Raw genomic sequence first — 12,532 nt, 5'->3', positions numbered from 1 at the left:
ACCGCGGGCAAGGCTTTCGAAAGATAATACCCTGCAGGGGTGTCCCAACTTAGCCCATTATAAGCTCTCACGGTCAACGAAGGATAAACCTTCTCCCGGGAAGACCCGATCAGTCTCGAAATCCCGGTTTACAAGACATTTCGACAATGGTAAAACAAGACCAGCAAAGCCGCCCGATGTGCCGACAAATCCTGATAGGAGCTGCACATATCTCGTTCTCAGGGCAACACCGGACGAGACTAGCTACGAGTAAAACCAGCCCTCAAGTTTCCCCAAGGTGGCCCCGCAGGCAGCTCAGTTCGGACCAACACTCGAAGGAGCACTGGCCCGGGGGTCTAAAATAAAGATGACCCTTGAGTCTGCAGAACCCAAGGGAAAAAGGCTTAGGTGGCAAATGTTAAAACCAAAGTTGGGCCTTGCTGGAGGAGTTTTATTCAAGGCGAACTGTCAAGGGGGTCCCATAAATCACCCAACCGCGTAAGGAACGCAAAATCAAGGAACATAACACCGGTATGACGGAAACTAGGGCGGCAAGAGTGGAACAAAACACCAGGCATAAGGCCGAGCCTTCCACCCTTTGCCAAGTATATAGATGCATTAATTAAATAAGAAATATTGTGATATCCCAACATATCCATGTTCCAACATGGAACAAACTTCATCTTCACCTGCAACTAGCAACGCTATAAGAGGGGCTGAGCAAAAGCGGTAACATAGCCAAACAACGGTTTGCTAGGAAAGATGGGTTAGAGGCTTGACATGGCAATATGGGAGGCATGATATAGCAAGTGGTAGGTAGCGCGACATAGCAATAGAGGGAACAACTAGCAAGCAAAGATAGAAGTGATTTCGAGGGTATGGTCATCTTGCCTGAGATCCCGCAAGGAAGAAGAACGAGTCCATGAAGAAGACAAACGGACGAAGTCAACCAAATCCTCACAAACGCGACGTTATCGGAACTAACCCGAAGAAGCAACACCGGTAAGAAGCAAACAACATGGTAAACAACCATCACAGAAACATGGCATGATGCACAATCAAGTATGATGCATGTCCGGTTTAAAGAGGCATGGCATGGCAAAGTGCACAAACAATACTACAAATTAAGTGGAGCTCAATATGCAACGAGTTGCATATTGACAAAACACCACATCAATTATTTAGTTATGTCTCATTTATGTACCCAACAATATTAAATGTTGATTAACATGGCAAGAGGTGAAACATAAATAAACTAACTATTTAGGCAAGTTTAAATGAGGCCGGAACAACAAACAACAATTCCGGAAAATCCTCATGTCCGTATTTTAGATTAGGTACTGTTCTTCCATAAACACAATTTTAATGTTGTTAAACAGCAAAATAAAGTGCACCATGTTAATCTATGCATTTTTCCACCCCATTTACATATTAAGTTTATTAAATTCGGAGCTACGGTTATTTAGTTACGAAATAAATCATTTTAGCATGGCATTTGAACAAATTTAAACAAACAGCATGTTAAACATTTTAAACAGGGGTGAAAGTTGCATATTATGAAACTAGACAGAATTCTAAGCATTTTGCATAAATAAGTTGTTTTAATCCGATGCATGGTTTGTGAGATATTAAATGCATGAACATGAGGGTTTTTCTGCAAAACAGTAAATCCTGGGGGTAATAGCTAAATTCGCAGATCTGAAAAAAAAAACCTACACGGGCCGAAACTGAAACTGGAGCAGACCCAACAGTAAAAAAAACAAGAGGCGCTGGGGGTGCCTCACCATGGGCCTTGGCCCGGTCGGTGGAGAGGTAAGGCCGGCAGGGAGCTGCGTTGGGCCGACTGCGGGACGCGGCCAGGAGGGCGCTGGAGGCGGGCGCTCCTGTTCGGGTGAAGCAGAGGAAGCACGACACTGGCAGCAGGTCGAGGCAGGGGCCAGGCGCGGCGGTAGCTTGGTCTCCGGCGGCGGAGCGGCGACCTGGAGGCAGGGACGAGGCCGGGGTGCAGGGACTCGTCGGATCTGACGGAGACAACGACGAACGGAGCAGGGCCGCGGCGGGAACTGCAAGGCCATGACGGGGAAAAATTCAGAGAAGATACAGAGGGAGGAAAAGAAATAGAAGGAGAGGAGAAGGGGGTGCGCGCGGCGGAGGAGCTCACCGGCGGCTTGGCTGGTCTGGGCAGGGCTCGAGTAGCTCCACGGGGAGAGGAGATCCAGGGGCGGCGGAGCTCGACGTGGAGGCCTGCGGTGGCTTCCATGGCGCGGGGAGCACCTGTACAGAGAAGAGAGAGGATGGATGAGAGGCAGAGGAAGCCATGGGAGGGAGGAGGAACAAGGGAGAGAGCGACGGCGCTCATCTGTTGGTTCAGCGGCGGCCGGCGTGGCGCTGAGCTGCTTGCTCGCGGACAAGCACGGGAGGCAGGGAGCTGGGGCGTTGCGGGAACGAGAGGAGAGGTGCTCAGGGACGCGGCGGCTGCTGATGTTGTCGCCGGTGGCGTGGACGGGCAAGGCGACGGGGAGGCGCTCGGTGCTCACGGTCCATTCGGGATCGAGCAGAGGAGGGAAGAGGAGGCACGGCCTCGGGCGCTGGTTGGAGGGAGATGGATCTGGGAGGATCCCGAGGTGGGATTTGAGTGTGGCGGCGGCAGAGGAGGAATTTTAGGGAGTTGGTCTAGGGTTTGTCCAAATAGTCATGTGGGTGGACTAGATGTAGACTATATATATGGAAAAGGAGGGGAGTTGGATCATCCGATCAAAATTCGACGGTCGAGAATAGATAGGCTAGGAAAGTCTAAATAAGAAACGGAGATGTTTTATGGATGTTTGGGGATGATCCGAATCCAACGGTCATGACTGCCCGAGTCGGGTTCGGAGAAGTTTCGGACACGCACGCGAGGGGTTTGAGTATTGTGTAGAGAGGGTGAAACGGTCGGGCATCAAAAGAATGGTCGGTCTTGAGAAAGGTCAACAGAGACGAGGAAGAAGCGGCAACTATCAACGGGTGCAAGTCTTTAAAAACAATGACGGCAACGAGTGCCGACGCAATGCGGATAATGCGATGATGAATGCAACAAACAAATAAAACACACGACGGTCACACAAAACATGATAGGCGTCTGAAGCGTCGGTCTTGAGGCGTCACATGCTCTTACAAGTCCACCCAAAATAGGCCCATGCCTGAACACCCCATAGCTGCAGGCGCTCAGGTTCTTTTAGTACCACATCGCCACTTATAGGGAGATTAGAGTGGAAGAGCCAAAAATTGCATATGGGTCATACTGGCAGATAGTAGCATTATCCCAGCCTTTGTACCACCTTAAGATTCACGCTCATGCATGTATATGGCCAGGTATTCAGTTCTCCCATGCATTTCTGAACAGTGGACATGCGAGTTGTCTTTACTCATTTCTGGAAGAGCGGGCTTCATTGCAAGATACTTACCTGGACGGGGTCAACGGGTGATCAAGAAGGCTCGTGGCCTAGATCAATGGCTCACATTGCACTTGGTGAGTGTGTTGGTCTACCATCTCTCCAAGTGGGAGAGTGGACGTCGTAATTTGTGATAGAGGGGGTACTGCCAATCTTCAAAACAAAAAGTTAAAAGTTTGGTTTTATTTGAAAGATGCTTTTGTAAGAAGTTAAATTTTGGTTTTTAATTGAAAGAAGCATTTTCTGTGAAGCTTGGCAGATTGCAATTTCCACCATATATGTATTTAGAGAAGAAACATACAATGTCTGTTGATCCAGGAATGGCTCTATTTTTCAAAGGGGAAGGGCCAAAAGCATACTGAAGAAGTAGGGGCTGAAACTTTCTTGTCATTGATTGGAATAGTGTAATTGAAATCAGGCGTTTAGTTAGAGCATTATTGGGAAAGAAAACAGAACATGTCCTGTGCCAAACACTGGTCAAAGCCAATTTCTGGCCCCTTTGGTAGCCAGATTCAGATATCCCATGCTTCAGTCTACATAGGCATAAAGCAAAATGGCTCAATCTGATGAATAGTTGGTTGCGCATCTTGGCAATACGGAAAAGAGGAAATGAAGAATAATCAAACGTGAAAGTTCGTTTCATGGTTCCAACAGCAAGAGTACTAAAATAAATAAATGTTCTGACAGTATTTCAGTCGTGTCATCTGCAGATTTGTAATTGCAGGTTGAATGACCGAGGAGCTCTGAAATTCCCCAAAAGAAGTACATATAAAGTGCTGCGGCATCGGCATCGCCGCATCCGCGGGCGATCTTGGCCAGCAATTTGCTCACAATTTAGACCACAGTGAACCATGAAGATTATGCGGTCGACAAAAGAAAACACGCTGATGTAGTAGGTGCACAATGGGTCCAGAATCCGAGACTTCTAAATAAAGTCATAACGTGGGATTCGACATAACGGGTAAACTGGATACATGAAACTGAATATCTGACAGAGTAGTCCACTCTCTAGCATGATCAAACTGGCATCTACTCACTCTGATGAGCAGACATATGCTAAGACCATACACAAGCCATATACTCGGACAAGAAATATGTGGTTGAAGTTTTGGTTGGTTGCATAGGCTGATAGGAAGTTACTGCTGAAGGCCTGCTCGGAGAGAGACCTGAAGTTGCGACTCTCTCAGTGGCGCTGAAGGAAGTCGACCATCGGCCCGTATACGAGTTGCGGAGCATTATAGCCTATCACGAAGTCAGCGTGGGCGTAGTCGGGTACATACAGTACCTCCATGTTGTCGCTGTCATGGGTTCTGACCAGCGTGTTCAGGAGGTGCCTGGTGTCAGGGACATCGCCGAGGAAGTCTTGACCACCATGGGTGAGGAACATGGGGACATGGGTCGGGATGGATGAGAGGTTGTACAGCGGGGGGCGTGGCTGGTTGTAATGCTTCATGTTTTCCTTGGCGTTGCCATAGTCATACCTTCTGACCCCTTCGTACCTGATCACTAATTGCAGGCAAACCAGGAGAAGAAAGTCAGTGCGGCTCCTGAGATTTGAACAATAGAAAGATATTTTAAGCTTTTGATTGTGATCCTTACTCTGCGACATGTGAATAAGGTTCTTGATAGAGGTGGACTGTGTAGCATGCTGCAGGAAGTTACATACAGTTGAAGCATTGAGGCAGCAGTCCGGTCCTTCAACCATCAGGCAACTAAAGTTAGTGATATAAGTTCAATTTTAGCTTAACATCGTATCTTAGCTTAGCATCATATATTTCTTGGAATATGGAGGATTTTATGCAAGAAATATACCCATAACAGCCGTAAATAGGTCGTAGCAGTCGATTTCAGGGTCACCGCATATTATGAGCAGAATTTCATGTGAAACTGGCCTGACATGCAGCAGCACATTTGTACTTGTCAATAGAGCACAGCAGAATTGACACTGGTTACCCAAGAGTACCAGTACACAATGCAACTTCAGATTTTCAATAGATAAATGGCAAATCTCGAAGTGGTGACTCTTGGCAACATTGATATCACAACGAGATTCATAGTTGTGTGTAACGACAACCTTGTAGAAAAGCTTAAGCATGTGCACCTCCACTCATGATCAATAAGCTGCCGCAAGATGCAAAACTACAAGCAGGAACTTCGTAATCTAGCGCATATACTGCATTTTCTTAACATTAGAAGTTGTAGTAAAGATACCTACCCAACAGGATTGAACTCACGATATCCTAGAAAATGAAATGCCTGTACAAGACAAACCAAAGAAAATAAATCATTCGCCATGTAAATTATACATGTGGTATTTGATAATAAGAACAAGTATGATGAACAGTTTTTACTTCTGCAAGGAGGATTTGAGTAGCAAGCCGGGTGAGTTTCGATTTTGTCTTATACAGATAAGCAATTGGGCAGAGCAACACAGCCGATCGAACTAAATGAAGTAACCTGTGCTCTGAGAAGGCTGCAAGAATAATCAAGGTTCCCTAGAAATAAAGTAAAAGTTGCTTCAGTAAACTCTCAAGTTCCAAATCTGAACTCATCGAAATCTTCAACAGGGATATCTCAGCGCACCAGGGAGTGACCGATATAGTGGACTTTCTGGCCTCCTGTGTGATCATAGACATGCTGAAGCACGGCAGGAAGATCATAGGCAGCAAGTTGGTCCCACGTCCAATTCCAGTACTCCTGATAATATTAGTCGATACTTTGTTAGTGAAAATCCAAGGAAAAATGTATTCTTGACCAGGCTTGAGATGAAAACCGGATCATCTGGGGTGAGCGAGGTATGGTTCCGGCTGGAATTAGTTCCACGGGTGTTGGCAAACCAAACATCAAACCCACCATCTGCCAAAATAAATCCAAGTGATTGTTTTGGTGTACCCAGTACCCAAGAAACGCTATCCTGTCCAATGCACACACATTTCATTTAGGTATGGATGGAACTCAGTGGCAGAAAGTTTGTCAACAATATCCTTACCACCATGAGCCCGTGGAATAGTAGTACCGGTATCCTCGTTGTATTCTCAGTCTTAGAAACACCATGAGGAATCCTCTTTAGGCTAAGAATATAACCATCTTCTGTTGTGACCTGCCATAGATTTAGGCTGTATACTTTACAAAAAGCCAGAATTGTCATATGGAAGCATAACATTGCAGTTTAAAACAATGTCTAGGAGTACATTCATAAGAGCTCACATACCATGTGATCTTCACATGGATAGCCAAAAGCTGCTGCTCTTGTCTTGCACAGACCAAACGGATGGGAAGAAGGTTCACAACGTGGACCCATATCATCCAGAGAACTATTGTTCCTCCATGAGTGAGCTGTGCATGAGTTAAAGACAAGCGAAAGAATCAACAAACTAACTACAAATAAATGCCGGGCCATCAGATGATGTAGAATCATATGTTACTATGATTCTGATAGTTTCTGCAAGTGGTACGATTTTCCGCGGAAGAGCAAGAATAGTGTCAACACAAATTGCAGCCTCTCTTTTCAGAGAACAGCGCTGCTTTTGCATCGCTGGTGTATTGGCATAAATACTGGAGGAACGGTCTCCAAATAAGAAACGGTGCCCCGTCTTGAAACGTAACTTAACAAAATTACCGAAAAGAGTGTTAGACTGCTCTCTTTGCTTGTGTGAAATCAAGCTTGACAGAGGCATGGACAGGCCACACGATTGCAGGAAAAAAAACTGGACCCTTATTCTGTCAAAAAGTGTAGATTGCACGTGCATAAGCGAGGTAGCTAAGTAAGTAGAACAGAAGAACGGCTGACGTAAAAGGTAAAGCCAATCATGCCATCTTGATGATCAGAGATGAAGACCCCTATGGTTCACTTCACACCAATTGTGTGATCCCAAAGTCTGTTTGACTACTAAGAATGCTTGAGAAGAAAGACAACCTTCTTTTTGAAGCAATAGCAGCATGTACCCGGACCGACGATTCATTTCTGAAGATGGATTCAGATACAACGGCATTCAGTGGTTCACCAAGAAAAATGGAAGATTGACATAACCTCAAACCGTTCCGAGATATAAATGCTTACCGACAGATCGGAGCGCATACGCCTACAGAAGCATTTGCACGAACACATGGCAAGCGTCTGCCGTGGAGACGAGGAGGATGCCCCGCCGGTTGCCTGGTTCCCTCCACCTCAAATGCTGCTCCCGTGCGACCATGCCTGCCGTGTGAGCGGGGGGCGTCCGACAGTGTGGACGACGTCGGCGGCTGGCCGGCTTTGGTCGCGGACGCCGGGGCTAGGCGGCAAGCGGGACTGCCCTGCAATGAACGAGCCTGCAACCAAAATGGTGTGATTGTGAGAGCGGTTTTTGAGAACCGGAGCTGCTAAGAACTAATTTTAAAACTTGGCGAAAACCGTAAAGTTTTACCAAAAGTGTCAAATATCCGCGCAAAAAGAATAATTTATGATTTTCGCACAGGTCAGACACTCCATATTGCTTTTATGAAAAAAAAATACAAGGCTAAGTTTTTATATCCAATATTCTCCCTGTTTCAAAATAATTGAAGTTCTAGGTTTGCCCTAAGTCTAACTTCATCTACAACACCAAATTTGCTTCGTTGGATGCATTATGAAACATATTTTCATATTATATATTTTTGAGTTGTAGATCTTTGTAGATTTTTTTATAGACTTGGTCAAACTTTTTGACTTAGAATAATTCTAAAACTTCATTATTTTGGAACAAATGAAGTACATGCCGACATGATTTTTTTTTCAAACATAAAAATATGAATTTTGCTAAGTTTTATGCAATGCATTTAGGATAATATTTTGAAGTTGCACCAACGACACTTAAGGTGAATCTGTTGGAAATATGAGCAATTTATCGAATGATTTTATTAACAGAAATACTAGATAAAGCATGACTAATATAACAGTGATAAAACAAGTCATGCAATCTGACAGAGAGAAAGCAAACAACATCTGCACATAGGAACTAGAACCGAACACATCTACAGCAAACATATCTAGAGCAGATAGTAGAGGAAGAAACTGAGGCAGAATCTCAAACAGAAATAGCATGAGAACGCACGAAATAGGAGCAGAAGCACCGGTCTTGGGGTCAGTGTCCTCGCCAGCCATGTCATCGAAGAGGTTGTCGTCGGGGAAATAGTCGTCGGAGTCCGGGGCGTCCATGCCGAAGAAGTCAGTAGTCGCGCGGAGCGCTCCCCAAAAACCTTATCACCCTTCTCCCGTACAAGACTCAAGGAGGTGCGGTTTCGGAGGCCTACTGTTCCGATCTGTGCTGCACACCGCAAGCCGGGATGGGGAAGATCGTGGCAGTAGCTCAGTGCTCAGGAACTCGGTGGCGAGAGGAAGAGAGTCTTCTGGTGTGTCTCTCTGGAGAGGAGCGACCTCCCTTTTATAGGCACATGAGAAGGAGGCGAGAGGCCGCGCCGGGAGCTGAAGGGAACAAGGGAGACGAAACGAACAGGCAGCAGCCGAAGGGTGCAACATCCGTATTCAATGTCCACTATAGCAAAACTTTCAGCTTCCGAGTGACCTTTTGTATACCAATTGTGCGTGGCAAAAATTTAGACATCGGCTCGTTCCCGCAACCCATGGCGCGTCGTGACGAGGCGTGGCGTGGCATGGCGTGGCGTGGTGAGGCGAGGCGGGCGGCAGCGGAGGAGCGCGCGTGGATGTCCCTCTTGTTCTCATGCTCATACATGTGGGGAAACAACCTCCATTATAAGGAGGTCCAACTCCCACTAAACTACCAATGTGGGACTAAACTTTAGTAGTACCCCGTGCCTTGCACGAATGGGTTAAGTGGGCCTCTAGGATTTATTAGGAATTTCTGAAATAGCTATTGGGCTGTCCCAAAATAGACTAAATTCCAGCAATCCCCCACTAGATCCCAGAGGCACACAAGAATTGCCTTTGGTTCCAGAACACTGTTTATATACCGGTACTGCAGTGGAGACTCTTAAGTTGAACTTCCACCTAGAACTCTATGCTACACTAGTAAGCAACTTGAACAATGGACTAGGCCTTGAACTGCAAGTTTTCTGCGAATCTAGCTTCACACAAAGCCTTGACCGATACTGGGCTACCGTGGGTCTTCCCCGCGGGTGGAGCTTATGCGTCATACTCCGAGACCTTTCATGAGTTTACTAGAGAGCACCCTACTCTCATAGATTGCGACGTTTAACAATCAGACTCATATAGGTATGTTCTTCAAAAGATGTTCTGCAGGACAACATCTTTGCTTAAATGAGCCACTTAGAACACATTAAGATATACATCAACCTGCCATGCAGATTAGGAGAGTATTGCATCTTCATGGAGTGGTATTGTTAATAGTAAGGATACTCTCCTCTTAGTTGACCAACAGCTTGTCTTCCACATCTAATTCACAGGATCTCCGATCACATAGACTAGGTTACCACTGTGAACAACTCATACTGTGGGTCGCATACCCATCTCCTTCGATGCATTTGTTGGGGATCGTTGCAGAAATTAAAATTTTCTACGCATCACCAAGAACAATCTATGGAGTCTTCTAGCAATGAGAGGGAAAAGAGTGCATCTACATACCCTTGTAGATCGCGAGCGGAAGCGTTCAAGTGAACGGGGTTGATGGAGTCGTACTCGTCGTGATCCAAATCACCGATGACCGAGCGCCGAACGGACGGCACCTCCGCGTTCAACACACATACGGTTGGGGAAGACGTCTCCTCCTTCTTGATCCAGCAAGGGGAGGGAGAGGTTGATGGAGATCCAGCAGCACGACGGCGTGGTGGTGGAAGCAGCGGGGATCTCGGCAGGGCTTCGCCAAGCTCAGCGAGAGGGAGAGGTGTCACGGGAGGGAGAGGGAGGCGCCAGGGGCTTGGGTGCGGCTGCCCTCCCTCCCCCCTCTTTATATAGGGGTCCAGGGGGCGCCGGCCCCCAGAGATCCCATCTCAAGGGGGGGGGGGGCGGCCAAGGGGGGGACTTGCCCCCCAAGTCAAGTGGGGCGCCCCCCCACCCCTAGGGTTTCCAACCCTAGGCGCAGGGGAGGCCCAAGGGGGCGCACCAGCCCACCAGGGGCTGGTTCCCTTCCCCACTTCAGCCCATGGGGCCCTCCGGGATAGGTGGCCCCACCCAGTGGACCCCCGGGACCCTTCCGGTGGTCCCGGTACAATACCGGTGACCCCCGAAACTTTCCCGGTGGCCGAAACTGGACTTCCTATATACAATTCTTCACCTCCGGACCATTCCGGAACTCCTCGTGACGTCCGGGATCTCATCCGGGACTCCGAACAACTTTAGGGTTACCGCATACTAATATCTCTACAACCCTAGCGTCACCGAACCTTAAGTGTGTAGACCCTACGGGTTCGGGAGACATGCAGACATGACCGAGACGACTCTCCGGTCAATAACCAACAGCGGGATCTGGATACCCAGGTTGGCTCCCACATGTTCCACGATGATCTCATCGGATGAACCACGATGTCGAGGATTCAATCAATCCCGTATACAATTCCCTTTGTCAATCGGTACGTTACTTGCCCGAGATTCGATCATCGGTATCCCAATACCTTGTTCAATCTCGTTACCGGCAAGTCACTTTACTCGTACCGTAATGCATGATCCCGTGACCAAACACTTGGTCACATTGAGCTCATTATGATGATGCATTACCGAGTGGGCCCAGAGATACCTCTCCGTCATACGGAGTGACAAATCCCAGTCTCGATTCGTGCCAACCCAACAGACACTTTCGGAGATACCCGTAGTGCACCTTTATAGCCACCCAGTTACGTTGTGACGTTTGGCACACCCAAAGCACTCCTATGGTATTCGGGAGTTGCACAATCTCATGGTCTAAGGAAATGATACTTGACATTTGGAAAAGCTCTAGCAAACGAACTACACGATCTTGTGCTATGCTTAAGATTGGGTCTTGTCCATCACATCATTCTCCTAATGATGTGATCCCGTTATCAATGACATCCAATGTCCATAGTCAGGAAACCATGACTATCTGTTGATCAACGAGCTAGTCAACTAGAGGCTCACTAGGGACATGTTGTGGTCTATGTATTCACACATGTATTACGATTTTCGGATAACACAATTATAGCATGAACAATAGACAATTATCATGAACAAGGAAATATAATAATAACCATTTTATTATTGCCTCTAGGGCATATTTCCAACAGCATTATCTACCGCATTACTTGATAGACTCTTAGTAAAAGGATCCGCCAAATTTTTTGATGTTTGGATATAATCCAATGCAATAACTCCGGAGTTTTTCATTTTCCTGACAAACTTTAACCTTCTCTGAACATGCCTTGATGACTTCATTTTATCCTTTGAGATACTCACTTTAGCGATCATGGTTTGGTTATCGCAGTTCATAAGGATACCCGGTACAGGTTTCTCAACTACCGGCAAGTCATTCAAGAGCCGACAAAGCCAATCTGCTTCGACCGTAGCTGTATCTAGTGACGTGAGTTCTGCTTCCATTATTGACCTCGTTAAGATGGTCTGCATGCAAGACTTCCAAGAAACAGCGCCGCCTCCATGAGTGAATACATATCCGCTCGTGGCCTTTATCTCATCAGCATCTGAGATCTAGTTTGAGTCACTGTACCCTTCCAGTACCTTTGGGTACCCAGTGTAGTGAATTCCATAACTCACAGTGCCTTTCAAGTAACACATAACTCTCTCTAGAGCTTTCCAATGCACATCTCCTGGTTTTGAGACAAACCGACTCAGCTTGCTAATAGCAAAAGAGATGTCAGGTCTTGTAGCATTGGCTAAGTACATAAGCGAGCCAATAATCTGAGAATATTTCAATTGATCTCTAGCAATTCTTCTATTCTTTCGAAGCAACACGCTAGCATCATATGGTGTTGGAGAGGGGTTGCAGTCACTGTAGCCAAAGCGACTCAAGATCTTTTCCACATAGTGAGATTCAAGCAATGTAATCCCACCATCATCGTCTCTCAGCAACTTGATGTTCAGAATGACATCAGCCACTCCTAAATCCTTCATCTCAAAACAAGGAGATGGGAAATCCTTGACCTCCTTAATAACATTCAGATTTGTTCCAAAAATCAGTATACAAGCAAAGGATAACTCCCTC

General features: G+C 46.6%; 1 protein-coding gene and 1 non-coding gene across 3 annotated transcripts; one reads left to right on the top strand and one right to left on the bottom strand.

Moving 5' to 3' along the window:
• The first annotated feature begins 3,414 nt into the window (after positions 1-3,414).
• Positions 3,415-3,569, top strand: LOC120970224 (U1 spliceosomal RNA). The gene has a single exon (XR_005764954.1). It is a non-coding gene; the product is annotated as a U1 spliceosomal RNA (small nuclear RNA).
• A 713-nt stretch (positions 3,570-4,282) lies between these two features.
• On the bottom strand, positions 4,283-7,863 carry LOC109777748 (triacylglycerol lipase 2). 2 transcript variants are annotated; one of them, XM_040394377.3, is made up of 11 exons: positions 7,471-7,863; positions 7,327-7,374; positions 6,622-6,746; positions 6,400-6,510; positions 6,184-6,324; positions 5,994-6,107; positions 5,762-5,905; positions 5,626-5,666; positions 5,223-5,302; positions 5,010-5,105; positions 4,283-4,916 (listed from the first exon to the last, which is right to left on the bottom strand). In XM_040394377.3, exons 2-11 carry the CDS (start codon positions 7,370-7,372, stop codon positions 4,594-4,596), a joined length of 1,221 nt encoding a protein of 406 aa, XP_040250311.1. In that variant the 5' UTR covers positions 7,373-7,374; positions 7,471-7,863; the 3' UTR covers positions 4,283-4,593. The 2 variants fall into 2 exon arrangements, with proteins under 2 accessions (XP_040250311.1, XP_020191899.1); XM_020336310.4 differs by having other exon boundaries at positions 6,622-7,374.
• Between the last annotated feature and the right edge of the window lie 4,669 nt (positions 7,864-12,532).

This window comes from Aegilops tauschii, chromosome 7, assembly GCF_002575655.3.
Source record: "Aegilops tauschii subsp. strangulata cultivar AL8/78 chromosome 7, Aet v6.0, whole genome shotgun sequence".
In the NCBI taxonomy this organism is placed as follows: Eukaryota; Viridiplantae; Streptophyta; class Magnoliopsida; order Poales; family Poaceae; genus Aegilops; species Aegilops tauschii.
This window is presented reverse-complemented; position numbering and strand designations above follow the sequence as displayed.

Bases quoted from the DNA above. Each gene is read 5' to 3' on its own strand.
- LOC109777748 (XM_020336310.4), bottom strand. From the start codon at position 6,828: ATGATTCTACATCATCTGATGGCCCGGCATTTATTTGTAGTTAGTTTG. The intron at 6,108-6,183 runs GTTTTCATCTCA...TAATATTATCAG, and splicing joins CGCTCACCCCAGATGATCCG to GAGTACTGGAATTGGACGTG. The intron at 5,106-5,222 runs GTATATTTCTTG...TGATGGTTGAAG, and splicing joins CCTATTTACGGCTGTTATGG to GACCGGACTGCTGCCTCAAT.